The sequence below is a fragment of the Peromyscus maniculatus genome, chromosome 1 (assembly GCF_049852395.1).
Source record: "Peromyscus maniculatus bairdii isolate BWxNUB_F1_BW_parent chromosome 1, HU_Pman_BW_mat_3.1, whole genome shotgun sequence".
NCBI classification, from domain to species: Eukaryota; Metazoa; Chordata; class Mammalia; order Rodentia; family Cricetidae; genus Peromyscus; species Peromyscus maniculatus.
In genome coordinates this window covers 198,184,713-198,212,276 of record NC_134852.1, presented here as the reverse complement: position 1 = coordinate 198,212,276, position 27,564 = coordinate 198,184,713, and the positions used below count along the sequence as shown (strand labels likewise).

At 50.4% G+C, this 27,564-nt stretch overlaps 3 protein-coding genes and 1 long non-coding RNA gene across 11 annotated transcripts in view; 3 read left to right on the top strand and 1 right to left on the bottom strand.

Moving 5' to 3' along the window:
- The window catches only part of Oga (O-GlcNAcase), a 43,506-nt gene extending 30,152 nt beyond the window's left edge, over window positions 1-13,354 (top strand). For all 3 annotated transcript variants that reach the window (XM_006988199.4, XM_076563188.1, XM_076563189.1), the window contains 6 exons: window positions 665-750; window positions 1,681-1,785; window positions 4,510-4,595; window positions 4,999-5,191; window positions 8,074-8,233; window positions 11,395-13,354. In XM_006988199.4, the coding sequence (XP_006988261.1) occupies window positions 665-750; window positions 1,681-1,785; window positions 4,510-4,595; window positions 4,999-5,191; window positions 8,074-8,233; window positions 11,395-11,531 (767 nt within the window). In that variant the 3' untranslated portion in view covers window positions 11,532-13,354. The remainder of the gene's footprint in view (window positions 1-664; window positions 751-1,680; window positions 1,786-4,509; window positions 4,596-4,998; window positions 5,192-8,073; window positions 8,234-11,394) is intronic.
- A 717-nt stretch (window positions 13,355-14,071) lies between these two features.
- Npm3 (nucleophosmin/nucleoplasmin 3) lies at window positions 14,072-16,064 on the top strand. The gene is made up of 6 exons (XM_006988198.4): window positions 14,072-14,227; window positions 14,559-14,644; window positions 14,811-14,930; window positions 15,044-15,137; window positions 15,463-15,584; window positions 15,683-16,064. The coding sequence occupies exons 1-5, from the start codon at window positions 14,110-14,112 to the stop codon at window positions 15,573-15,575; spliced, it is 531 nt and encodes a 176-aa protein (XP_006988260.1). The 5' UTR covers window positions 14,072-14,109; the 3' UTR covers window positions 15,576-15,584; window positions 15,683-16,064.
- A 5,029-nt stretch (window positions 16,065-21,093) lies between these two features.
- Window positions 21,094-26,836, top strand: Fgf8 (fibroblast growth factor 8). 6 transcript variants are annotated; one of them, XM_006988195.3, is made up of 6 exons: window positions 21,094-21,125; window positions 21,226-21,262; window positions 21,796-21,882; window positions 22,143-22,290; window positions 25,587-25,693; window positions 26,522-26,836. In XM_006988195.3, the coding sequence occupies exons 1-6, from the start codon at window positions 21,094-21,096 to the stop codon at window positions 26,810-26,812; spliced, it is 702 nt and encodes a 233-aa protein (XP_006988257.1). In that variant the 3' UTR covers window positions 26,813-26,836. The 6 variants fall into 6 exon arrangements, with proteins under 6 accessions (XP_006988257.1, XP_006988256.1, XP_042126574.1 ...); XM_006988194.3 differs by having other exon boundaries at window positions 22,110-22,290; XM_042270640.2 differs by having other exon boundaries at window positions 21,226-21,454.
- Window positions 21,417-24,240, bottom strand: LOC143272496 (uncharacterized). The gene is made up of 4 exons (XR_013050130.1): window positions 23,957-24,240; window positions 23,289-23,397; window positions 22,129-22,311; window positions 21,417-21,658 (listed from the first exon to the last, which is right to left on the bottom strand). It is a non-coding gene; the product is annotated as an uncharacterized LOC143272496 (long non-coding RNA).
- Window positions 26,837-27,564: the final 728 nt, after the last annotated feature.

Here is a 27,564-nt window from a genome sequence, read left to right as displayed (position 1 = left end):
AGTAGAAGAACCTCTACTGTGCGTCACACTTCTAAGAAAAGTGTGTTTTAGCTCGGGACAAATTAGAAAAAGTAATTGGCTCTTCCCGTTCTTAGATCTTGACAGACTGGTATTCTAATTGGCTATGTCTGAATTTAGATTGTCCTTGTCCATGAAAACCACATTTTTCATTGTTGGATTTTTGTCAACAGTATTCTGCTGACCTTAAGTTTTCTGACAAGATTAACTTCCCTTTCCTGTACCCTTCCCAAAATGTAAAATGTGACTTCAGACAGGTTTAATTCAGTTCCTCATGGGCTGTGATAATAAAATGTCTCTATTTCATTTCGGTTTATAGTTACAGAATTTCATATAGATAAGCAGCTGTTTGATTTATTGCTGTTCTTGAGGAATATAGAAACTTTACTTGGATAACCTAATTATTCCTTCCAGTAATTAAAGCTTAGAACTGATAGTAGTGGTTTCCATTAATCAGAGGAAGGAATATCGAAGTATTGAAATGCCATTATAAATTTAAAAATAATTATTATCACAGCCTTGCCTTGAAACCCTGGATTAGTACTTTTAGAGAGTTATTTCCAGTGTGTGTTAGTTTGTTGGACATTTGAGACCCCAGGAAATCCCCTTTCTCGTAACGTTTTCCGCTTGGATCTGATCTCAACAGGGTGTCGTAGTCATTCTTCAGCACAGTTCTTAATTGGAGACCAAGAACCCTGGGCCTTTAGAGGTGGTCTAGCAGGAGAGTTCCAGGTATCAATATGAATTCACAACTGAATTGACATTTTTCTTTGTTTTATGAGAAACCTTATGTTGCGCATCAGATGGCTGGAAGGATTGGTCTGCCGAAGGCTTTCTAGTCCCAAATTCAATTTAGTTACATAGCTGGATTTTAAATCAAATTTTCCTCCTCTTTCACAGTAATTTCTGAAGGAGATGCTGTCAATCCCCCCGCGCCTGCGAAGCGCAGCGGCTCTAGGTACACACTTCACATTGTTTCTTTGCAGGTCGCACAGCATTTAATCTGCGCCCGCAATGCACAATGCGCGCATGCTTGTCTGCCAGTGGAAACTCCATGAGCAAAAACGATGGCTTATTACGCAAGTGGACAGTAAAGGGCTTAAAGGGTGGTCCTTGGTTACTTAATAAGTACACGATGATTTAAAAAAAAAAAAAGAAGTGTTCTTGCTGTTGGGATTTGTTCATGGACTTTCGGGTGCTCTACTTTTCTCCCCCCACAGGTGCTCTGCTGCGCACAGCAAACTGAAGCGCATTGCTTTGGGGATAAAGCGTCTCCTGGACAGATAACCCTCTTCAGACCAAACCTCTCCTCCTCACAGTCTGTTCTGCCATCTTGTAGTAGAAAGATGGTGCATTTAAGATTGGTTTTTAAAACATATTTATGTCATAATTGGAGTAGTCTTTTTGTTTTGGTTATAAAATTAAATTTCTATTACTATGCCATTAAAGCCGTGTAAGTCAGTTTGGGTAATTTCTATTCTGAAACACCCCTTCCCCAGGAAAGAGGTATTATATATTAGTAAAGAGTAGTGCACCCCTCCTCTTTAGGTCTGCCTGCAGTAGCCAGTTAATGTTAAGTTGGTAATCTGCAGTGCACACTCATTGAAAGAAATGGATGTATTCTCAGCACTAATCTCTCTCCCTTTTTTTTCCTTCCTGCAGCGTTTGTTGCCAATTGATGGGGCAAATGATCTCTTTTTTCAACCACCCCCACTGACTCCTACCTCCAAAGTATATACTATCAGACCTTATTTTCCTAAAGATGAGGTAATTTTCTGCCTATCAACTTGGTATATGGTTATGTGCTTATTTACAGCTTCCCTTTGAATTAGATGGTTACAAGAATTACTTTTGTGTCTTCTGCTGCTATTCATTTATTTGTGTACTTACGGGTTAGGGATCAGACTTTTGTTAATCAGCCTTCCAAAATATCCAAGAAAGCCAGGTGTGGGAGGCAGAGGCAGATGGATCTCTGGTTTTGAAACCCATTTTGTCTACATAGTATGTTTTCGGCTATTCAAGGCTACATGGTAAGACCCTGTCTCAAAAAAACAAAACAAAAAGCCAACAGCAACAACAACAAAAACCAAGGAAAACGAAGGACGCTTTGGTTTTGGTTCATGGTTGGAATTTGTGGCTGGCCAGCTCCATCATCTCATTCCATCGTGGTGCAGCGGCAGAAGAGGCCAAAGTGAGGCTGCTGCCCACAGCTCCCAGCACATAGTTAGTCAGTTGGTCCACTGCACCCTTCAGAAGTTTGTCTGCTTTGTCCTCTGAGCATCAAGCTTTAGACATGCCGCCCTTTGGGGGTGGAGGGAATTGCAGATCAGAATTCTAACTGAACTCCCAGCTCTTAATTAAGCTAACTAAAACCTTGGAGAGATAAATTTGGTAAAAATTTGAGGAGGGGCCTAAGGCATTTACCTCCTTTAGTTTTATTTATTTTTAGATTTATTATTTTTGTATACAGCATTCTGCCTGTTGCCTGCATGCTAGAAGAGGGTACCAGATCTCATTATAGATGGTTATGAGCCACCATGTGGTTGCTGGGAATTGAACTCAAGACCTCTAGAAGAGCAGCCAGTGCTCTTAACCTCTGACCTATCTTTCCAGCCCTTCCTTGAGAACTTTTAATAACTTGAGCTGAGTCCTTTAATTCTTCCCTTTAAAAACTCAAAAGGCTGGGTCTGTTGGCATGCACCTTTAATCCCAGTACCCAGGAGGTAGAGGCAGGCAGATCTCGAGTTCAAAGCCAGCCAGGGCTACATAGTGAGACCCTGTCTTTATAAAAAAAAAAAAAAAAAAAAAAAAAAGTTTGAACTGGAAAGATGGCTCCTTAATTAAGCTCACATTCTGCTCTTGCAGGAACCAGAGATCAGTTCCCAGCACCCATGTGGCAACTCATACAACTGCCCATAACCCCAGTTCGAGAGATTGAGGGCTGCCTTTTGGTCCATGGGCGCCTGCACACATATGGTACATATATTCACTGGTGCAGGCGCACACACATAAACAAAATTTTAAATCTTGAAAGTTCAATGAGTGCTGGGGATAATAAGTAGATAGCAAGAGTTCGTTGCCTACTACATACATTTCCTGGGTTCAGTCCCTGGGATTTAGGGGAGGCAGAGAAGTACTTATTTAAAATGTCAAGTGAGAGATGGGTTTTGATAGTTCAGGGTTGTAATCCTAGCACTCAAGATGCTGAGGCAGAAGAATTGTGCAAGTTCAAGGCCAAAGCCAGCTTGGGCCATAGTGAGTTCTAGGACAACCTGAGCTATAGAGTGAGACCTGTCTAAAAAAGCTCAATAAATAAAATGTCTAGTTCACAGTAGGGATTACAAAACAGTGTGTCTTAATTATTTGTTATCTTTAACTGATTTTCTCTTATATGTCCTTTAATTTTCTATACTAAATGGCTTTTGACAACCAGCTATTTAAAGAAAGAAAGTAAGCAAGTCTGTTTAAAGAAGGTAACATGTTTAAAGCATTGTGGAACTATTGTTGCAAAAAGTAGAGACTAGTAGGTCCTTGGGGCCCTTGGCGTTTAGTCCCAGAACTTGAGTCTAAGGCTGAGGATCTAGTCCAGGCAAACTTGGGCTATCTAGTGAGCCCCTGTCTTCCAAAAAAAAGCTTGAGAGTCTTTTTAAAAGTTGACTGGCTTTTGAATCCACAGTTTACTTTCAAAACCGGTCTCTAGACTAGAGAGATGGCTCAGTGGTTAAGAACACAGCCATCCTCTTCTCAAAGGAGGACCAGAATTCAGTCTTTCAGCACCTTCTCCAGGCAGCTCACAACTGCCTATAACTAGCTCCCTGGGCATGAGGTGCCTCAGAGCACCTGCCATCAAGTGCACATACCCCTCACGTGGACGAGTATACACAGTTTTAAAAGTAATAAAAACTAAAGGTTTCTAGCAAAAGTTTTCAGTTCTCATTAATGCCCTGCTGCTTCTAACTAGTTTTACCGGTATGACCTAATAAATTAGTGCTAGGTATCAAATGTGTAGTACCTTGCATATGCTAGGTGATTTTTTTTTATATATATCTCACAGAGCTTCATGTCCATCTCAATAATATTAAAGGTGATTTTCTAGCCAGGTGGGGGTGGTTCACGTCTTTGATCCCAGCACTTGGGAGGCAGAGGCAGGTGAATCTGAGTTTGAGGCCAGCCTGGTCTGCAGAGTGAGTTCCAGGGCAGTCAGGGTAACACAGAGAAACCCTGTCTTGAAAAATAACAAATCAGAAACAAAAAGTGATTCTCCCAACTCCACCCCCAGGTGATGATTCTAATAGGCCACACATTTCTCCTCCTAGATTTGTAATTTATTTTCTGAAACGGTTAATAGTTGTCTCAAACTCAACGTGTGGCCCATTAATCAACCTGCAGTCCTCCTGCCTCAGTTTCCTCTGTGCACCACTACACATGGCTGTTTATATTCATTCTTTTTGACATTTGTTGGTGTGATGCCTAACTAGATTATATTTTCAGGCTTCCGTGTACAAGATTTGCAGAGAAATGTATGATGATGGAGTGGGCTTACCTTTTCAGAGTCAGCCGGACCTTATTGGAGACAAGTATGTAATGCCTGTTGGTTTGGGGAGTAGATACTTCATATAGCAGCTTAAGGGGAGGTGTTGACCGAAAGCCTGTTAAGTTCCAGTTTAGTCTTAGTGAAATCTGAAAATGAATGTATGTCGATTTTCAGTTTCTTTTATTGGAAAGGTAGTTTTCATAGACTTAAGTATGTTGGACTTGCCTGAAGTGGTGGTTCCTGCCTTTAATCCCAGCACTCAGGAGGCAGAGGCAGGTGAATCTCTGTGAGTTCGAGGCCAGCCTGGTCTACAGAGTGAGTTCTAGGACAGCCAAGGCTACACAGAAAAACTCTGTCTCAAAAAAAAGTTGGACCTTGTATCACTGAATTTTGAATTTTGTGTTAATAATTTACAAGCTTACTCTGGCTTCCTTCCTTCTGAACAGGTTAGTAGGAGGGCTGCTTTCCCTCAGCCTGGATTACTGTTTCGTCTTAGAAGATGAAGATGGCATTTGTGGTTATGCCTTGGGCACTGTAGATGTGACCCCCTTCATTAAAAAATGTAAAATTTCCTGGATTCCCTTCATGCAGGAGAAGTACACCAAGCCAAATGGTGACAAGGAGCTCTCAGAGGCTGAGGTAATATAATAGTTTTATATTTGATAATTTAAAGAATTTAAAATGTGAAAATCACCAGGTATGGTGGCACACACCTTTTTTTCTCAGCATTTAGGAGGCAGAGGCAGATGGTTTGAGGCCAGCCTGGTCTACACAATGAGTTCCCGGCTAGCCAGAGTGACAAGGAAAATTATGTCTTAAGAAAACAAAAAAACAGTTAAAAGTTTACAGTGCTTTTTGTTTGTTTTTTGTTTTTAAAGGAAAACTAATGTAGACCAGGCTGGCCTCTGCCTCCTCTGTACTGAGACTAAAGGTGTGTGCCACCACACCCAGCTTTTCAGGGCTTTTTCAACTAGATTTATTTATTTGCTTTTATGTTGATTGGGATTGAATTTGTGGCCTTGTGTAGACTAACATGTTTTTTTTAGTGTGATGTACTCACAGTTATAATCTTAGTGCTTATTTATTTTTAGTTTTTTTTTTTGTTTTTTGTTTGTCTATTTTTTGTTTTTTGTTTTTCGAGATAGGGTTTCTTTGTATAACATCCCTGGCTGTCTTGGAACTCGCTTTGTAGACCAGGTTGGCATCTGCCTCTGCCTCTGCAGTGCTGGGATTAAAGGCGTGCACCACCACTGCCTGGTTTGTTGTTTGAATTTTTTAAGAGTTTATGTGTGCGGATGTTTTGTCTACGTGTGTTCTGGTGTGTTCTGTGCACCCGGAATTAGATGTGGCTGGGTACTGGGGTCCTCTGGAAGGCAGCAAGAGCCTGTAACTGCTGAGCCATCTTTCCAGTGTTTGTTTTTGTTTTTATGAGACAGGGTCACATGTGGTCAAGGCTGTTCTTGAACTCTTGATGCTCCTCCTCCTGCCTCCCAAATGTTAAGGTTACAGGAAATACCCTCCACTTGGCAGCTGATTGTCTTTTTTAACAGTCTTAATTCAGTTTATTTTTCCTGTATAACAATCCTGTGTGGTGGCCACAACTGGAGCCTGGGTCTTTGGAGTGGAGATTCTGGTATGAGTTTTCACAAGATTGTTGGAGAATTCTTGATAGAGAGTCTTGGTGAACATAGTCTCTGTCTGAAGACTGGGGGCTTCGGACAGCAAGAAGCCTTGGCCAAGGTGCCCTGGGCAGCAGTGCAGCCCTGGCTGATATGTAGGCTTCCAGGGAGCAGGAACAGAACCCTGTCACCTTGCATGGGACAGTGGGGCCTTGCCAGTTTTATACCCCTGTACACAAGGATAATGGCCCCTTGGATAGCAATAGCTACCTCCTTGGAGCTCAGCCTCTGGGACCACCAGGACTGGAGTGAGTTCCCATTAGTGACACAAGCTTGAAGCCTGGTCTGGTTGGCCCGGATCTGCAAAACAGATGACTGTCAGAAACAAGCAAAGCCCTCATCCTTAAAGGGATGCTCCCAGGAAAAGTCAGTAATCTCAAATTCCTTGATGGGCTAGGAGAACAGCTTGGTTTTCTACAGGTAACATCTGCATGTCTTTGGCCAAGCAGCCCAGTTTGGTAATGGGGGTCCACTTTGCTTCAGTGATGCCTTCTGCAGCCCTGCAGCTTCTAGGAGCCCCCAGAATGAACTTGTAGACCAGGCTAGCCTTGAACTCACAAAGATCTACCCGCCTCTGACTCCCAAGTGCTGGGATTAAAAGTGTATGTCATCATGTCAAGCCTTAGATTTTTGTTTGTTTAAGACAGGGTTTCTCTGTGTAGTCCCGGCTGTCCTTGGAACTGGCTCTGTAGACCAGGCTGTCCTTAAACTCAGAGATCCGCCTGCCTCTGCCTCCCAAGTGCTGGGATTAAAGGAGTACACCACCACCACCACCACCACCACCACCACCACCACCACCACCACCACCACCACCACCACCACCACCACCCACCCACCCACCCCCCCCTACCCCCACCCCCGCCCAGATTTTAAAGTCTGTGTGTAGCAGAGGATTGAGTTTCCAGTGTCACACATGCTAAGCGAATGTTTTGTCACTGTCTTGTGTCCAGGTTAGGTTACCTCTTTCTGTCTCTTGAGACGGAATCTCCTCGTGTAGCCCAGCACTCCTGAAATTTACTGTTGTAGGCCAGGCCCTACTTTAAATTTACAGGACTTGGGTGTACAGGCGCGAACAACCATGCCTGGTCTAAACAAACCAGTTTAGTTTTTTCTTTTTTGAGACAGGGTTTCTTTGTGTAACAGCCCTGGCTGTCCTGGAACTGTGTAGACTAGGCTGGCCTTGAACTAACAGATTCACCTGCCTCTTGTCTCCCAAATGCTGGGATTAAAGGCGTGTACTGCTGCCGCCCAGCCCATTTTAGTTCTTAAACATTTATTTTTGTATGTGTCTGTATGAGTCTATGTGTGTGTATACCTGTGTGCATGCGTGGAAGCCAGAACTCGGCATTGAATGAGTATGGAAGTCCTTTATCGCTGCTTATATCTTTGAGGCAAGTTGAACCTAGGGTTCTCATTTTCTCAGATAGGCGGGAAGTTAGCCCTCTCTCCGGCCTGTTCAAACCAGGGTTATAGGCATGTGCCAGACGCCTCCTCTTCATGTGTGCTGGGATCCTGAATTCCAGCCCTCATAGCTGTGCAGCAGGTGTTAACTCCTGATCTGTCAGGCCCTCTAGACAGTGAGTCACTTGATGTTCATACATGCGTGTGTCCGTCTTTTATTTTTGGAAATGGGGTCTTTCTGTTTCTCCCTACGTGGTCTGGAACTGAGTATTGGGATCGAAGGTGAGCACCACCAAACTTGGCCATGGATACACCTTTTAGAATTGTAAACTAATTCATTCTCTCTGTGCTGGAAACGCTAATACTGCTTTCCTTTCCTGAGTTCCGAGATAAAGATAAAAGTAACTTGAAAGTCAAAAAAGATTCTAATGTTTTTTGCAGAAAATAATGTTGAGTTTCCATGAAGAGCAAGAGGTTTTGCCAGAAACTTTCCTTGCCAACTTCCCTTCTCTGATAAAAATGGATATTCACAAGAAAGTCACTGACCCGAGTGTTGCTAAAAGCATGATGGCTTGTCTCCTGTCTTCACTGAAGGCTAATGGTGAGTACAGGTTGTGGGTGGTGTGACTGTGCGTGTTTATGGGTGTGGGGGCAGAAGTCGGAACACGTGTAGGAGCTGATGCTCTTACTTTACATGTGGTCCTGGGGCTCAGACTCAGGTTGGCCTGCTGGGTAGCTGGTCTCTACTCACTGAGCCATTTCACCAGGCCTGTATTTTTTCAAAAGAGTGAATTTAGTTTTGCCCTTTTTGTCACAGCCTGTCCTAGAGCAGGGTTTGGGAAAGGGTGACAGTAGCACAAGATGGGGGAATAGGACCCCCTGGATGAAGGCCCTTGCTGCTCAAAGATACCAGCCTGATCGCTGACTTCCATCCCCAGAGCCACGGAAAGGGGAAGGAGAGAACTGTCGTCTGAAGTTGTTCTTTGACTTCCACACACAGGCCATGGCATGCGGGTCTTTCTAAGACTCCAGCTGGCCTGAGTTCAGTCTCCAGAATCCTTGTAAAGGTAGAAGGACCAGCACCACAGAGCTGTCCTGGCCTCCACATGTACGCTGAGGCACATGCACACACACAATATAATTTTGATGAAAAATAATAATTTTTTCAGCTATACTGACCCCCCCTCCTTGGTGTTTATGTGTGCATTTTTTGGGATGGTCTGTGGTCTTAATACATTGCCCAGCTTGCCCTCAAATTCTTGGGCTCAAGCTGTCTTCCTACCTTGTCCTCTTAAGTGTCTGGCCTGCTGCTTATTTTGAGTTGGTACTGGTGTAAGAGTTGAGTAGTGTGCAGTGATGATTGAAAAATGCTTTTGTTCTCTTATAGCATGAATACTAATTTTGAGCTTCAGTGAGAAATGAACACATGAGATACTACTTTTATTTTGTTCAGAGGCCCATAAAGGTTGAAAATTAAATTAACCTAATGAAGCAACTCGATGCAGTTTTTGTTGGAGTATATTACATAAATGGAGCCTTGGAAAATTCCTTGCTTCACCATTAGTGCTGTGAAAAAAATATCTGTATAGAGCACGATGATGTTTTAGATTCTAAGGGCCACAGGTGATAGTTCTTGAATATTTTTAAAGCAGCCTTTTAAAAATGTAAGAACAAATTTTAAGGTTGAACATTGTGGGTATACATAATCCCAGAATTTGAGAAGCTGAGGTAAGGGGTTACAAACTCTGGGCTAGCCCAGGCTACATAGCAAGAGTCTGTCAGTAAAGTTTAGCCCTTGGCTGGTAGAAAAGTAACTAGTTTATCAAGCCGTTTTCAGAGCTGTAGAGGTCTGGTGGTGTAGCTCAGTGGTAAAACACCTAGTGTGCTCAAGGCCCTGGTTTCTATCCCTAGCACTACCCACCCACACCCCAAATTGTTTTGTTTGCATTTTGCACCTAGGAGATTTGGATCTAGGGCATCAATAGGCAGGCACCACTGAGCTGTATCCTCAGCCTCTTTTTTTTTTTTTTTTTTTTTAAGATTTATTTACACGGAAGAAGAGGGCGCCAGATCTCATTACAGATGGCTGTGAGCCACCATGTGGGTGCTGGGAATTGAACTCAGGACCTGGAAGAGCAGTTGGTGCTCTTAACTTCTGAGCCATCTCTCCAGCCCCCCCCCCTTTTTAAATATTTATTTTATGTGTTTTGTTTACATATGTCTTTGTGTGCTATGCATGTGCATGCCTAGTGCCCTGGGAGATGAGAAGGTGTGGGATCCCCTTGTACTGGAATGACAGACAGTTGTGAGCCACCATGTGAGTCCTAGGAATTGAACCCAAGTCCTCTGCAAGAGCAAGTGCTCTTAACCACCAAGTCAATTTTCTAGCCCCCCCCCCTTTTTTTTTTCATTTTGAGACAGTGTCTCTCAGTTTTGAGACCTGCCTGAACTTGTGATCCTCCTGACTTAGCCTCCCAGATAGCTACTGATAATAAAAAATGCATCTTGTAAACCATTCATGGAGGCATGTAACTTTAGTCCCTGCACTCAGGAGGCAAAAGCAGGTGGATCTCTGAGTTCAAGGCCAGCCTGGTCTGCAGAGTGAGACCCTGTAGAAAGGAAGGAATAAAAAGAACACTCCTTTCTCACTGTTGCGTTGATACATTATTTGAATTGGTTGCATCCACTGTGCAGAATAATTTAACTTTAAAAGAAGATAATTCTCCTGTGTACTTATGACTAAATATCACAGACATTAAATTTGTCTGAAGAATATGCATGGGCCTGCTGATTAAAGGCAATTGCTGCCAAACCTAATGACCTGAGTTCAGTTTCTGGGACCCAGATGGTGGAGAGGGCCCACTCATGCAAATTGTCCTCTGACTTTGTCTTGTAACCCTCCCCTAAACACACACACAGAAGAGAAGTCATTCTTTAAAACAGTGTTCAGCATTCTGGATACATTGGCATGGCACAGGCTAGAATAGGTTCTGCCTCATGGCTTCCTAAAAGAACTTACCTTTACTTTCCATACCCATTACTCAAGGAATTTTCTTTGTGGAAAGAATTTCACTCACTCACTGTTGACTAAAGTCACCTGTGTTGGCACATGATTTTAATACCAGCACAGGGGTAGGTAGATCTCTTGAGTTCAGAGTGAACCTACTCCAGTGAGTTCAAGGCCAGTCAGGGCTACACAGTGAGACCCTCTTTAAAACAAAGAATTTAAGCTGGGAAGTGGTGGCACACATCTGAAATCCCAGTACATCAGAGGCAGAGGCAGTTGGATCTCTGTAAACTTAAGGCCAAGCCTGGTCTACAGAGTGAGTTCCAGGACAGTCACGGCTATACAGAGAAACCTTGTCTCTAAAAGAAATTATTAAAAAAAAAAAAAACCATACAATTGTCAGCTGGGCGGTTGGTGGCTCACGCCTTTAATCCCAGCACTCGGGAGGCAGAGGCAGATCTTTGTGAGTTTGAGGCCAGCCTGGTCCACAGAGTGAGATCCAGGAAAGGTACAAAGCTACACAGAGAAAAACCCTGTCTCGAAAAACCCTGTCTCGAAAAACCAAAAACAAAAAAAACCCCACAATTGTCAGGCTGGGACTAGAGCTCGGTCACCCCAGCACCACCAAAAATAAATAATTAAAAATAGTGATATGAAATTTAGGGTTAGAGAAAGCTGTTATCTATATTAAACATTATGATTCATGGTTATATCATATATTTACTTACATTTAAAACATTTTGTTTTGTTTCTAGGATCCCGGGGGGCTTTCTGTGAAGTAAGACCAGATGATAAAAGGATTCTGGAATTTTACAGCAAGTTAGGCTGTTTTGAAATCGCAAAGATGGAAGGCTTTCCGAAGGATGTGGTCATACTTGGTCGAAGCCTGTGACACTGGTTGGCACTGTCAACTGTCCAAAGTCTTAGCCCTACCTTGTGGTTGGTGGTGGAGATCTTCACACAGTTCAGTCTCTGCACGGGCAACAGATCAGCCGGTTGAATTGGAAACAAGATGACTGTAGAACTCACATCACATTTTCAGACTGCTCACTGGTTGGAAGAAGATAGTACTGCTGCAAAGCCTGTGTGGAACAGACGTGGGGGCCCTCCTTTGGGTTAGGTATCAGGACCTCTTACGGGGTTCTTAAATAAATGTAGTCAGCACTATTTTCTGCATCCAGTGTGGTTGCGTTTCTCACCTAAGAGTAATGAAGATCGCTCTTTATTCTCCGTGATGTGCTGAACAATGTCTCTGTTCTTTGGAGACATGGCAGGAATGAAAAAGATTTAGTGGATTCCAATTTGGGGCAATGTTTCTGCTTTTTGTAAAGCTCTGGCTAACTATCTCCTGTAATGTTGATTCAGGCACTCGTGCTTTGTGGGGACAAATGTGCATTTGTTTGTGGCAAAGGCCTAAATTGACAAACTTGTAAATTTCTTTGTATATAGACTAGCTGTAACCTGACGGTTCTTTTGTTTACTGTTTTTATATTTTTTTTCCTTTGAAAATGAAAGGTGTTGGTTTAGGATGGCACTTTCAATAATGTAAACCAGTGGATGGTAGATTTCCTTTACATTAGTCTTTAAAGTGCCTCCCACATAGGGATAGGCCACGACTATTTTGGGGTATGAGTGTCTTACTTCATATGACTCACATCTATTGGGAAGCGCAGTTACTTCTGGAAATTAACCTTCATAGCAGATCCGCATGTGAAATGTTTGGACATTGTTGTCAAGTAAGGGTAAATAGAGGGACTGGCGTGTGGTCTCGTTTGCCCTTGGAATAGTTGTCATTTTCTCTCCAGACCTGCTAACTACTGGTTTAATCGAATCAGTCTTTAATTCTTGCATGTTCGTATCTAATTTTTAAAAGAAAGAATAAGTATATGTTAACCATAAGTATACTTTTTCTTTTAATCAGAGGCTCTGAAAACTTCGTGTATTTTATTTAGATTTGGTGAATTTAAGGGTTTTGAGCATGGAGCTGGCAGGTGGTCTCTGCGGGTTTGTTTTAAATCATGACTAGCTGGTAACTTCTCCACAGATGTCAGCAGTATTTTGTTGTCTTCCCTCTAGATTTCCATCAGCCTTTGAACTCTGAGCTGAGTGGGAAGAGAGAAAAAGAAACTTGAAACATTTTTTGTAGAACTCCAGTGTGAGCTTTTGAGATAGTCTTAAATTTAGCGCTGTATCTAGTGTACCTAGTGACTTCCAGCTGAGGCCCAGGAGAGTGCTTACTAAGAAGAAGCCTCTTAGGGTAAAACCTAACTGTGATAAGGATATGTCGGAAAACTGAAATCAAGTTTGGTTTTGAAGGCTGAGGTGAAGGGCAAAATCGTTACTAGAGATGAAGATCGGTCAGTGTTCCTCACCTTTCTCTGAATACATCCCTGTCCCTAGTGGGGGTAGCAGCTTTTATCTGGAGGCTTTCGGAGTCAGTTTCATATGGAATCAGGAATTTTAAGCAAGTTGCTTTTTATTTTATGTTGGCTTTCAATAATCACTCTGGATGATCTGAACATAACTGAAACATGTCTGGGTCTACACCATCATCGCTCTAGGATAAAGTGCTATGCCAACTTCATGGTTATGAACAATATTAAGGTTGAAATACCATTTCATTGGTTTGTTTGGATCACAGCTCAGTTTCTGTAGAAAACGAACTGTAAAACTGTCTGAGGACCATGCAAGAGGCAAAATAAAACTTGAAGTGAATTTGTGTGATGATGTGCTGCCTTGTCTCTGCTCTCCATCTTTTTCTCATCTCTGATGCCTCAGCTAACGCAGGTATTCCCTCCCTCCAAAGCTATTTAAATGTAGACTGGATTTTGAAGACATCTCCCCTCCTGCCTTCCCCAGCAAAGATCTTCCAGTTTTTCTCAGAAAAGTACATTGGTTTTTAAGTAAATTAATTGCCCTCTCACTACAGGTGAAATCTGTAAAGTAGAGGGGTCTCTTCTGAGTTTTCCTATCCAGTAGGGTGCACGGGTTTGTCTTCTTCATTGGGGGGTGTTGGTGTGGGAGGGAGGGAGGTAGCCTGTTCTATGAGGATGTGCCTCAGCTGATGGGATGTGGGAGCTTTGATAGGAACAGCAGCTGATTCCCACGCTGAGCATGGGTCCTTTGCTCGGGGCAAAGGTGTGGGTGGGAATTCCTCAGGAAGGTAAAAAGGCTGCTCTGAACCCCAACTTCTCTAGGACAGGAGGTTTACACTAACATCTCTACATGACAATCCCGGGAGGAGGAAGGGGTCTCAATGAATGTGATGAGCTAGAGAAATGAGAGCCCTCAGGACCGTGGGGATGAAAGGATGATTCCGTGAGGCTGCTCCCCGGCCGCCCAGGCGGCCGTTCTGGTTCCTCGGGGTTAGCGAGCCTCGCGGCGCACGGCTCCTTTAATGGGCGGGGCCGGAACTGGCCGAGGTGTCGCGTTCGGTGCGTGGGGGGGCGGGGCCTCTCAGCCGTTCCAGCATGGCCGCCGGCACCGCCGCCGCCTTGGCGTTCCTGAACCAGGAGAGCCGAGCCCGGGCTGGGGCTGTGGGAGGCCCGAGGGTCCCGGCGCCGGTCACCATGGACAGTTTCTTTTTCGGTATTGAAGACGGGGGTGGCAGGGGGTGGCACGGGGCTGATGAGACGGTGGGCCGAGGGTCGCGGCTGCGCGGCGTGGGTGTGGGCCGAGGGCTGCTCGCCTGCCCTGCCTGCCCGCCGGCCTGGCCCCGGCCCCCCGCGGCCTGTGTGGCCCAGGAGGGACGCCCGCCCACGTGTTTCAAGGAGCAGACGTTGGGCGACTAAATGGCCGGCCGGCCGGCCCGCGCCGGCACACGGCCGAGCGGGAGGGATCCGCGGCCGTGGCGCCCGCCCGACCCCGCGCCGTCCCCTTCACGCGCGCACCTCTCACGCGAGCGCCCTGGCCCCTGCAGGTTGTGAGCTCTCCGGCCACACCCGCTCCTTCACTTTCAAGGTTGAGGAAGAGGATGATACGGAACACGTGCTGGCACTGAACATGGTAAGGGGCCGGAGGGGGTGGAGTGCAGGGAGCTGGGGGACCCTGGACGGGGCGTCCCTTCGGGCTGCCCTCGGCGCGCCGCTCCTCCGCTGCTCTGACCGGGGTAAGATGCCTTCTCTTTGGTGTCAGCCCTCACGTGAGACTGAGGTTCTGTGTACCCCGTCAGCTGTGCCTCACCGAGGGGGCCAAGGACGAGTGTAACGTGGTGGAAGTTGTGGCCCGGGATCACGACAACCAGGAGATTGCGGTGCCTGTGGCCAATCTCAGGTTATCCTGCCAGCCCATGGTGAGTTGTAGCCCCCGGTCACTGGAGTGCGGTCGACGGCCTCGGAGAGAACGTGAGCATCGACCTCCAGACGGGTGGGTCAGGGTGCATCGGCCTCCGATCTTGTCTTCCAGCTGAGTCTGGATGATTTCCAGCTCCAGCCCCCGGTAACCTTCCGCCTGAAGTCGGGCTCCGGGCCTGTGCGCATCACTGGTCGCCATCGGATTGGTGAGAAGAACGGGCCCTCTCTCTCATCAGGCCCCTCCCTCTCCACTCCTACCTCAGCCCAGCCTCACCCCCAGTGCATCCTGCATCCCAGGTTGTGGTTCGTGCCCCACTCACGCCTATGAACTTCCTGTAACCTGTCCCAGGGCCGCAGCTCCTGTGGGTGCCCCCCCCCCACTTTAGTGTCTGCAGCTCTTCCTATCTAGACCTAGGAACTCTGGAAGTAGGGGTTCCCTGTCAGCCCAGCACCACAGTGTTGAAGAAGTGGCGTGTGGTGTGGAGGACGGTTGGCTCTAACCTCCTGTCTGTGCTGTGTGCTCTCCACTAGTTTGTATGAACAATGATCTTTCTGAAGAAGAAAGTGAGGACGAGGACAGTGAAGAGGAGGAGGTCAAGCTGTGTGGCGTCCTCCCTGCCAAGAAGCACGGGGGCAGGCCGTAGCCCTCTTTGGTGAGTAGGAGGGGGGAGGGGACCCCAGCAGGATCTGGGAAGTGAAGGGGAGCAGGTGAGGACACGGATACTGACTTCCCGCTTGCTGTTTTCCTCAGGTTAGGTAGCTGGTCGCTGCAGGCGTCATGCACCATGTTCCTGGACGCGTTTCAAGAATTGTAAATGCTTCTCTCTCGTTGAAGAGGAGAGTTTGGGAAGGGCAAGTGGGAGGGGTCGGGCTGGTGCTGAGGGGCAGGAATTCTCCATAGGGCCTGTGTTTGCTCCTCCAGGTTCCCTGAAGCTTCCCTTTTCTGTTGGGGTGAATGACGTCTCTCCCGACCTTCTCCCCCCCTCCACCTGCCCAGATTGAAAGTTTTGTGAACCCCCAGGTTCAATTCCCAGCACTGCAAAAAAAAAAAAAGTCTGAAGTTCAGGACAACATTTTTAACACTTTTTACATTTTTAGATAAAGATCTAAATAAAGTGTATGGCTTTTTGCAATCCTTGTGTGGCTTTTTCTAACGCTGGGATTTCCCTAGGGACCACTAGGTGGCACTGTGGCAGTGCAAAGGGTGGTCCTAACTAGGGCTGGTGAGAAAATGTGGCATCCTGGTCCCCAGGGCCTTGCAGCAGAGGGACCTCCCATTCCAGCCTATTCGGTGTTCCCAGGTGGGGGAGGGCCGTCACAGGAGGTTATCAGCTTCCAAACAAGGGGTCTGGGCCTCTGTCAGCACTCAGGCTGATGGGCAGCGAGGGACAGATAAGTGGGCTTAAGAAACCTGAGGAATGTGCATCCCTAGCCCCATGAGGGGGCTCGGCCCAGGGAGAGGGCTGTGAGGGGTGGGCTGGGGACCCGTCTTTGCTTTTCTGGTCTTTGAGGCAGGGTGAGCAGAGCAGGGCCCTTAGAAACCTGATTCCCAGGGCCAGATGGAGGGAATTGGCCAGATTGGGTGACAGGGAAACCAGAATCCGGGTGGCCTGGCATATGGGGGCAGAAAGGAGCTCATGGGAGTCGGCCTCCTCCACTGAGGGGCCATGGCCCCAGCACTCCGCGTTCTGTCTCGTCCCTAGAATCAGGTGTTCCTGGGGACTGGCTACTGCTGTGCCAGAAGAGACAGGGGTTGCTTGTGTGAGGACTGTGCATCCAGCTCTGGGGTCAGCAGTTCAGCTGTGTTGAGGGGGGGCATCAAGGCCCTACAAACAAACAAAAGGTTACTTCCCCAGACAAGCTGAGGATGGACAGAGAACAGGACCTGAGAATCAGGCCAGTTCGCACCAGCTGACCTCTCCATAATACAGAGGCTGGGTTGGGGGCAGGTGGTCGACTTCAAGAGTGACCCCACAGTATAGGAAGTAGTGCCTAACTAACCTCGGTGTTAGGTACATGAAACAAGAAAACTGGGAGTGGGTGGCTGCTTGGGCTCCAGGGATAGGGTTAAGAGGAGAGGAAGTGGAACCTCTTGGTCCCAGAAGTTTTTCCTTATCAGTGTGATGAGTTAGGGGTAAGTTTTCAACCTCCCTTTCTCAAGTGGAAGACAAAAGACGCCCTTTCGTGGTTCGGAGATCAGGGTCGTGGGTGCCTCTCCAACCCAGGATTTACCACCAGGTGTTTCCACCACCGACCCGGCTAGGAGCCATTCGCGGAGAGTCTGGAGAGGAAGGCGCCCTCTGGTGGGCGTGTTTAAAATCGCTCGTGGTCGTAACTCCCTAGGGGCCAACGACCGCTAAATTTAAGGCGAAATAGGCGGGAATAAGTCGCTAAATTTTGAATGCATCTATGCTTTCATTCACGCGAAGCACTCGTGCTAGAAGAGGAGTTAGTTGGTGTCCCCTTTTTTTCCCCCACCTTTCGGCTCCTGCCTCCAACCCCTTGGTACATGCACGGTGCAACGACTAGCCATCTCCGGAAACCTTCCAACCTCACTCATCTACCCCTAGCTCATACCTCCCCGCTATCAGTGTCTACCCCCTGTGACTCCGCTGATCGCCCATTGTATTTCTAGCCTGTTTTCCAGTTGGGTCCTGCCCGCAGTGGGAGCCCAATCCACATTTGCCTTCTAGTTCAGGAGTCTCCCGGCCCCTTGTGGCGCGGCGCAGACAGACTTGGGAATTGTTTTTCCCTCCAGATCACACCTTTTCAGGATTCCCCCTTTCTGCACTCTCAGTACACAACAGGAGTGCTGTCGATTCTCTGGCCTCAGAGAGCTTGCAGGATGTAGGCATAGGGTGGTGTCTGGAGAACGCTGAAAGAGGGGCCACCCGGTACTGGGGGTAGAGATGGGGGTAGCAGACGAAGAACGGCGGCTCTCGGTCTCGGTGCGACCTGGCTAACGCAGTAGTGGGGATTTGCAGTTCAACCATCTGCAAAGTCGGTAGCACTTTGAACGCTGAGCACTGGAAGTGTGAGTCGCTGCGACCTGCAGGCTTGGTGGCCTGGGTGTGGATTTGAGGGGCCTGTGGCTAGGCCAGGGGTGCGTTTGGGTCCTGGCGAGCGCATGTTTGCAGAGAGGGCCGTTTGTGTTGGCAAAGAGTGTGTGTTTGTGTTTGCAGGAGGGAGAGTGTGCATGTGTGTGTGTTTGTGTTTGCGGAGTGTGGGGGCGGCCGGGAAAGGTGGCCAGGCTGTCACTCAGAGATCAGGATGACAGGCGCTCCCTCATCTAGGCGCGGGAGCTCTGATTGCAGATTCAAGGAAACAAAATAGCAATTGTAATTACCGGGCTTTGATAAGATAAAGGAAGGGGGGGAGCTGGCCGGGAGGCAGGCTAGCAAGGGAGGGAGGGAGAGTGGCCTGCGGGAGCCGGGTGGAACATTTGCATCTGTCAGTCACCGTCTGCTCTGGGTGCCTACTGTGGAGGAGACCCATCTATCCCTGCCTCCCAAAGATGAGAAGAATCCCGAAGATCTGGGTGATGCTCCATCCAGTTCCTGGGAGTTTCCACATGTAAAAGAATTTGGTCTCTCAGAGGTGGGAGGCTGAGATAGAAAGAGTAAAACCCTGACCTGGAACCCTTCTCTGAGAGAGGGGGCGTGCTGGTGTCTGCTGAGGGGAAGGGAAGGGAGTGTGGGTGTGCATCACTAAGGTTCAGCTCGTAGGCTACTCAAACCTGGTGCCAGTCAGGTGCCCCACCCTATACATCCACACTGGAGGAGGAAGTGGGACCCAGGCTTTACAGATAGGCTGGTTTCCCTGAACCCTACCTGTTTCTTGTTCCTCAAGCTTATTTCCAGAGCGCTGTGTCTTAGTGGGGAGAGGGCCCTTCCTTCTCAGGAGGAGTCTATGCTTTGCCTTCCGTTTGTTTAGGCATCCACTCATTAACACATTCAAAACGAAACACTCTTGAGAGGCTCTCATTCACAGCACATGAAGCCAAGACTGTGAGCGAACAGACGTCACCTTGGCCAGCTTGGAGCAATGCAAAGGGGCAGACAAGTCATCCTCAACACCCCCCCCAAAAAAAAAGAAAGGGGCTGGCCTTCGTTATGGACACTGGAGCTCCTCTGACCTATCTTCCCCTTCATGGACTTCCCAGTGGGCTTGAAAGGAGCTAATGCCTGCCAAATCATTACCAGATACAAGTGTGCAATCACTGGTCTGTCTGTCTGGCTATCATCTGTTGGCAGGTGAAGTCAAGTCTCCTTGGGAAAGTCACCATGGGTGGAATGCAGTCTAAATGCTCAGCCAGGTTCCCCCATCAGTCCATCCAACAAACACTGCATGCAGAGCAGTTCTGTCCCCGCTCTGCATGAGCTGCAAGTTCGGAGCTGGTAAGACCCTTGCCTTCGGGTCTGTGAGGATCAGAATCCATGAAGGCAATCACAGATGACTCAGGAAGTCTACTTCTCTGAGGAGGGCTCAGAGGGACTCCAGGAACCTGTCCTATACATTGCTGAGTGCTTGCAGGGCTGAGACGGACTCCCTGGCACTCACCCTTCTATATATTGCTCAGGGCTTGCATTTGAAGCTGGGAGTGGGGAAAGATGGGATGCAGAAAAGGGAGAGGCAGGCAGACCCCGAGTGTGTTGATTGACAAGGACCTGCTTGCCTCCCTCTGGCCTCCGAAGGCTTCCTAGGGCCACCAGACCCTCTAGCTCTACCCCAGAGGCACAGAGGGTCAGTAGAGAGAAGGCTGGGGGTGAAGGCAGCAGCTGGGTGGACATCAATGGCTCCACCTGTTCCTCAAAAATACCTGACCCAGGAAATTTCTGCCCACCCAGGTTGTGCCCACAGAAACAAAGTAGTGGCTCGGGGTTCCCAGAAGCCCTATGAAGAAAGCAATGAGGTGAGAGCTGGGAAAGGCTTAGATGAGTTTACCTTCTCACCAGCACCCCCCTCCTTCCAGCTGAGACAAGACACCAGATACCACCAGATACCTGCTCAAGGACAACATCATGCAACTCAGAAGGGGAAAGGCTAGGTAGCTTGGGTCCAAGTCCTCGTTCCTCAGGTAGTTGCTGAATGTAGTTATTTTTGCCGGCACTAGTTGTTCAGTTCTATTTAGAAGGGGGGACAGTGACTGTGGGTCCAGCAGGGACCTTTGGGCTCCTATCATCACATCGATGCTTCAAGGTTCCTTTCAAGCTTCAGTCTAGTGGGGGTGGGGTGGGGACGGACAGGGGCAAGGTTGATGGTGATAATGGGGTGACAGGAGGCATTTCTCCCTCCCAGGGCCTCTTTGGACACAGTGAGACACGACCCAGCAGGGCTGGGTTCTCAGAAAGGTGGAAGAGCCGGGTTCCAGCGACGCGCAAGGGACGCTCTGCACTGGGCCCCCTAGCACAGCCATTCACTTCACTGTTAGCTGCCCCTTCCAAAGAGGGCAAGTGCGGCCGAAGCACACAGTAGGCGACTCAAACGGCGGCGAGGAGCCCAGATATGTAAGCAGACCCGGCCCCACGCCGAGAGACAGCCTTGCCGGACTCAAGCGCACCAGACCCCTCCAAACACGCTGTCCCAGGCGCCCCCCATCCCTGGGCCATCCCGCCCCAGGAACGCTCGAGGAGACAGGCAAGGGTAGTGGGAGGCGCCCATACCAGCCGCCCCCGCCCCTCCCGCGGGTCCCCCAGACCCCTCCCCTGGGCCAGACCCCCCAATCCCAGCCCTGCCCGCCGCCCCGCCCCGGGCCGCCCCGCCCCCGCCCCGGGCGGCGACCCGGCCCCAGCGCCCAGCCGGGGGTGCGGGCTCCGGCCGCCCGCCCGCCCGCGCTCCCCCCTCGCGGCCGGTGCGGCGCCCCCCGCCCCTGCCCTCCCCCTCCCTCCCCACCTCCCCACCCACCCCGCAGGCCCGTTACCCTACCGCCTGCTCCGGCTCCTGAGCAGCCAGCGGCCACCGGCTCGGGCAGCGGCGCAGAGCGGATCAGCGCGCGCGGTGAGCACGACATTCCACGGGACCCGCCGAGCCGCGTCGGCTTCGTCGCTGGGCTCCCGCACCTCGACCTTCCTCGGCCTCCGCCCCTTCGGCTCGTCCCCCCGCGGCCTCCCGCGGGACGGCGTGACCCCGCCCGGGCTCTCGGTGCTCCCGGGGCCGCGCGCCATGGGCAGCCCCCGCTCCGCGCTGAGCTGCCTGTGAGTACCGCGGTCGCCCCCGCGTCCCCGTCGGCCCGCGCCCGCCGCGCCCTCTCCGCTCACCCCGCGCCTCTCTCCTGCCCGCTTTTGTCTCCCACAGGCTGTTGCACTTGCTGGTTCTCTGCCTCCAAGCCCAGGTAAGGAGCGCTGCGCAGAGGCGGGGGCCGGGCGCGGGGGACCCAGCTGACACTGTCGGGCAGGGACACGAGGACCGACCCTTCGGCCAGCGCAGCAGGGCTGGAAAGAACCTTACAAATCCAGCCCCAAACTACCCTGAGGAGGGATCTAAGGAACAGAGAGACAGTGTCCTGCCTAAAGTCACACAGCGAGTGAGTGGACAGACTAGAACCCCAGGGTCTTGAGCCCAGCGAGTCTCAAACGCGTGCCAGCCAGGTCGGGTGGATGGGAACTTTACCTGTAGCCGCACCCGGCCTCCTAGGAAAGGCGGGAGCTGGAGCCAGCGGGGGTTCCTTGTCAGGGGAAGTTGGGGTGTAGTTGTTGCAAAGATCCTCTCCGCTGCTCTCTGGGGAGACCTGTGGCCGGTTTCGGCCAGCGATCGTGTTAGTCTCGGCCCTTTGCACTCTCAACATTTGCTCCTTAAATTTGTCTTTATAAATGTCACGGGTCGGGTAGCGTTGCCTCGCTACTTAAAAGCACCCTGCTCCTCTAGGAAGGCCCGGGCGGGGGGCCTGCGCTGGGCAGGGAGCCCGCTTCCCTGCTCCGAGCTGGCCGGGAGCCCCAGGGTGTTTCCCAACAGGTGGGTCCAGATTCTCCCTCATCCCGGGTTTATCCATCCTGGGCTGGGTCTGCGAGACTTCCCCGCGGGGGTTGGTGGCCTGAGCCAGCATGTTGGGGGGATGCCCCCAGTCCCTGCTGGCTGCCTGGCGCGGCGGGAGGTGGGCACAAGGGCAGTGGGGACCACTCGGGACCCCTGGGCGGAGTAGCATTATAATGGCGTGCTGTGTATTTTTCAATTTCCTAAAGGTAACTGTTCAGTCCTCACCTAATTTTACACAGCATGTGAGGGAGCAGAGCCTGGTGACGGATCAGCTCAGCCGCCGCCTCATCCGGACCTACCAGCTCTACAGCCGCACCAGCGGGAAGCACGTGCAGGTCCTGGCCAACAAGCGCATCAACGCCATGGCAGAAGACGGAGACCCCTTCGGTAAGGCGCATTCCCCGGACGCTGCAGAGGAAAGGTAGTTGTGGCCCTCGCCGCCGCTCCCCGCCAGCTCTAGGCTGCCGTGGCCAGGGAGGCCTGCGAGCTCCCCAGCTGAGAGAGAGGCGAAGGAGTTAAGGCAAAAAGGTGTCTTGAGGGTCAGCTGGAGAGCAGGGTAGGTAGGGAACGCACTGGGGAGGATGTGGCCCACAGGTGCCCTCTCTTCCCTGCTCCTCCAATGAAGGACTCCAGGAGTCTCCCTTACAACCTCCCCCCTTCATACACCTCTTTCCAGCTGCAGGTGGAGGCAGAGGGTTCAGGGGAGGGGGCCCACATTGAAGGGAAGTTCTTGAAAGAGGATATGTCGCCAGGGCCCACAAAGGAGAGTGGGAAAAAGAAGGTAGAGAAGCCGCAGTTTGCCGGGCTTGGAAAAGGCGGATGATGCTAACTGATCAAGCGGGTCAGTTGCACACTGAGGCTGGGCCTGGGAGTTAGATTCCAGGCTCCAGTTGTGGACACCCCAGGGGGCTGAGTAGGCTGGCGGCTCCCGGGAGGGCTGCGGAGTACAGGGAGCTCCTGGGGCAGGGGCTGAGAACTGATTGCTTTCTAAAGCATTCAATATTCCTGTCTTGAGATGGGGCCCATTTCCAGAGTCCTGGATGTACCACGAGGAAGGCAAACCCTCTGGGTGGCAGGCGTTGTTTTTAGAGAGCGATTATTGTGAGTTTAAAAACCTTTAAATAATGACAACTTAAACAAGCATGGAAGGAGAGAGGAAGACTCTATTAAAATGTAATAAAAAGGTGAGGCATTTTAAGAGCTAAGAAGAAAAATGAATGATATAAAACAGAAAAAGAACCAGCCCCCCCTTTTTTTCAGATGTAGACTTTGAAAGGAGTTGCAAGTCTGTAAATGTTAAAAAAGGAGGCTAAAGATTGTTCCCTAGGAATCTCTGGAGAGACCCCTGCGTCTGGCAGAGCGATTAAAAGTCTTCTTGCTTTCACCTTTTTTAACATTTCCTGAATACTTTCTCCTCTTCTCGAGCCAGTTTGGGGGATCGAGTATGTCTCGCTGCATTTTTTCAGCATCGACGTAGCTGACTTCCCTTCAAAGCTGGAGGAGGAGACATAATTTTCCTGGGATAAATCTGTCACTGGGGTGGAAGAATAGGTTTGAAAATGTTAAGCTTTCCAAAAGCCTGCTTGGGAAAGCCGCTGTAAACTGCATGACCAGACTCCCCAGATCGATCGGGGGAGAGTGGGGGCTCTTTGGGTGGGGGTGGGGGTGGGGGGCAGCCTGCCTGGTGGCCGAGCTCCCCCGCTGGGCTGGCAGAGCCGGCCTTCAGGCCCTTTGTCCCTCCAAATTGGCTGCTTGCTGCCCTTCTCAGCTTCCCAACAAGAAAAAGGAAAGAATGGCTGGCCCCTCCAGAGTTTACTCTGCTGGAGCAAATGGCCTAGCATCCTTGGGTTTTGGGGTGGGGAGGGGAAACATAGCTGGCACTGAAGGAACTGATGCCCACTGACTTCCCTCAGACTCAGAGGAGGCTTCCAGGGTTCCTGGGGCTCTGCCTGCAAGGCAGAAGTCTGGGTCCTGGGGCTCCAAAAACAGAGACATAAAGTATAGAGACTGGGAAAGCGGTGGAGAGGTCCCAAGAAGGGGCAGAGGTACCCACTGTCATGTGATGCTGGGCTAGAATCTTCAGAGCAGGGTCCTCTCATCCCTTCCCTAGCCTGCATCCTTCCCTGGCAACTGCTTCTTGCTCTACCAAGTAGACATGAGAGGAATGAACAGCAGATTGCCTGGGTCTGAGAGGGGAGGTGAGCAGGAGAGGTGAACAGTTGCATTCCCCAGCTGACTTGGGGACAGACTGGGGACTTCTGGGTCCCACCTTTGCACCTGTGTGAAGAGAGGCAGTGTAAGAGGCTAGGCAGGGTGAGGACTTCATTGACGACCCCTGTGTCCCCACCCTTGGTATTGGTTTTAGAGAGACACATGCAGGCTTTCTCAAGGAGGAATAAGGCTGGGCTGTGTGGTAGGGAGGGCCGGAGATCCAGTCTCCTGTTCCATCCTCTCGTTCAGCCCCCCCCCTCTTCTTGGGAACAGTCTCAAAGAGAACAATTACATAAAGAGGTGATCAGAACCAGCCTCTCAGGCAAGGTGGCTGGCTGTCCACGTGAACAGGAAGTAGCGAAGGGCACAGAATTCAGCCCCGGGCTTATATCACCTCTGAAAGCATTTGCCCAGTGCCTAAGGAGCCCAGCTGTAGTGAAGGCTGAGAGTAAAGACAATTGAGTTGTTGGTGTCTACATGTTAGAGCTGGGCTCTGATGAATGGGAAGCCGGTGGAAAGGGGGCAGGATCCTCCTGGCTGGTGTCTGGTTCCAGAAAGCAGTCTGCGAAAGCACAGTGCTGGGAGAAATGCCCTCCTCCTCTTTGAAGACTCGTCTTAATCCAAATCAAGTGTGTGTGTGTGTGTGTGTGTGTGTGTGTGTGTGTGTGTGTGTGCGCGTGCACTCTCCTGAGAGTGCATGTGTGTGTGCAGGTGCCCGCCGAGGTCGGCAGAGGGTGTTGGATTCTCCAGAGCTGGAGTTGCAGGCAGTTGGGAGTCACACTATGTGGGTCTTGAGAACTGAACTCCTGTCCTCTCCAAGAGTGCGTTGAGCCATCTCTCCAGCCCCTCTCTGTCACTTCTTGAAGAGCAGGGCTGCCCAAGGGGTGGAGGATGGCCAGGGCTGCTGGAACTGAGGGGGCAGGAACAGAACAGGGCGTTTTTTACCTTTAGCCTCATGGTGGGAGGTCACCACTGTTCCCAGATGTTCTTAATAATCTGTGGGGCATGAGCTCATGATATGCTAAGTTGGAAAGCTATTCAGAGATCTCTCAAGTTTAGCTTATGGAATCTACATAGATGAAATTTTCCTTGGTACCTCAACCTAATAATATTGGCTTCTAGCATGAAAAGAGGGCTGAAGGAATGCAGATTCGGGATTCTCAGTTTGGTGCATCCAAATAGTTCTATGAAACTCAGCTCATAAACTGTGATCAGTCCCAGCCCCTTTACAAGTCCAGAGGTCGAGTCTCGGGTCCTGAAAAGAGAGCTGATCTTTCTTAGGGCTGCCCCATGTATCAGCAAGTGGGCTGGGGCTAGAGCTTGGAGAATTTGTTCCAGGGATACAGGACACTCCTAGCCCTTGGAGAATTTGTTCCAGGGATACAGGACACAGCCTTGGGCCAGCCCACGGGGGTAAAGCTGTGGGACACAGAGGCCACAGATTCAGTGACCGTCCCATAACTTCTCTACAGCAAAGCTCATTGTGGAGACGGATACTTTTGGGAGCAGAGTTCGAGTCCGGGGAGCAGAGACAGGTCTCTACATCTGCATGAACAAGAAGGGGAAGCTAATTGCCAAGGTGAGGTTCCAGAAGGGCAGTGGGACTTGGGGAGGTGGTGTGGACTGACTGAACCCCTCTGGCACACTTTAATCTCAACAAGGTGAGTGGAGAGACATGGTCCCTTGGTTACCTTAGGGTTTGTCTAATGATTAGATGGAGGAGAAAGAGGGAAGTAGAAAGCCAGAGAGAGGAAACCCTATGAAGATGAAGAAGGAAGGCCAGGAAAAGGGTTGGGGGTGGTGATGGCAAATTCCATATATCTTTTTAACAAATCGCCAAATTGCTTTGCTATTATGTCCAATTACATGGTACCAGCATTTGGAATGTTCAGTAAGCCGCAGGCCCAGCCCCTCGGCCTAGCTCTGAAATGGCCCCATTAGTCACGGCTCCTCTCCAGCCTCAAGCTCCCTGCTCCTAGGCTTCAAGGCTTGGGCCTCAGAGTCCCTCCCGGGCCTCCCCTCCCCCGCATAGGGTGGCTGTCCTGGGGGCTGATCCTGAGTCCGGAGATGCTGAGGGGGGCAGGTGGAGAAACGCGGGCAGCCGGGGCCAGACTGGTGGGCAGTAGGCCAGAACAGGCAGGCTTTGGGCCCCTCTGCCTCGGGCCCAGCCCCTCCGTAGACAGCCATGTGTCACTGCTGCCCAGGAGGACAGGAAGTTGCCGGGTGGGCTGCGGGTTGTGAGGGATTAGAGAGCGGGTGCCCGGGTAGGGGGTGGGGCCGGGCTCGGGCTCCCCTCGCCATCTGCTGGGGTGCCCACCTGCTGTCTGGGGCCGCTGGCCCTCTGTCTCACATGGAGGGAGGCTCGGTAACACCGCGTCTGCTCCCCTCCTCCCCAAACGACCTGCAGAGCAACGGCAAAGGCAAGGACTGCGTGTTCACGGAGATCGTGCTGGAGAATAACTACACGGCGCTGCAGAACGCCAAGTACGAGGGCTGGTACATGGCCTTCACCCGCAAGGGCCGGCCCCGCAAGGGCTCCAAGACGCGCCAGCACCAGCGCGAGGTGCACTTCATGAAGCGGCTGCCGCGGGGCCACCACACCACCGAGCAGAGCCTGCGCTTCGAGTTCCTCAACTACCCGCCCTTCACGCGCAGCCTGCGGGGCAGCCAGAGGACTTGGGCCCCGGAGCCCCGATAGGCGTCCTCCCGGCCCCTCCCCGCCCGCCCGCCAGCCCAGCCCGCAGCGGACTCCAGCGAGAGATCGGCCGGCCGCGCGGCCAAGGGGAGGAGCTGGGGAGCTGCCTTCTAGTTGTGGATACTGTTTGCTGTTGGGTTTTTTGTTTTTGTTTTTTAACAAAAGAGAGGCTCTATTTTTGTATTCCACTGGCTGTGGTGTCTTGTCTTCTTAGCTCTCGGAAGAGCCCCTTGGTGACCTGAGACTGGGTTCCCGGGGGCCTCCCTAGGGTGGGTGGAGGGCTCTCTGGTCTGGCAGATGTTCTCCTGAGGTCTCAGCACTGGCCGGGCACCTGGCCGGGCCAGGCAGGGCCACTCTGTACCCCAGGCAGGGGCAGGGAGCAAAAGATTGGGCCTAGGTCAGCCCCTTAGGGGTGGGTGTCAGTGGGGTGGGTGTGTACTAGTTACTATTAAATGACTGAAATGTTTATTTAACTTGTATATTAGAAATGTGTGTTGGAGAATGAGTCCTGCCAGGGATAGCCCCTTCCCATGGCGCCTGTCCCAACGGCAGGTCCAAGGCCACCCTCCGTCTAAGGACCTCCTGGTTGCCATCTTTCCCCTTTACTCCCCGGGAGGGATATTGCGGGGAAGACAGAACAGTGAAGAAAAAATGGAAAGGTTCTCAGCTGGCCTTGGAGCTCTCAGATGAGGAGCACCTTGCTCTTAACACTTACCAAGCCCAGGGCCAAAATGAAGAAGAGGTTGGAGCCCTCT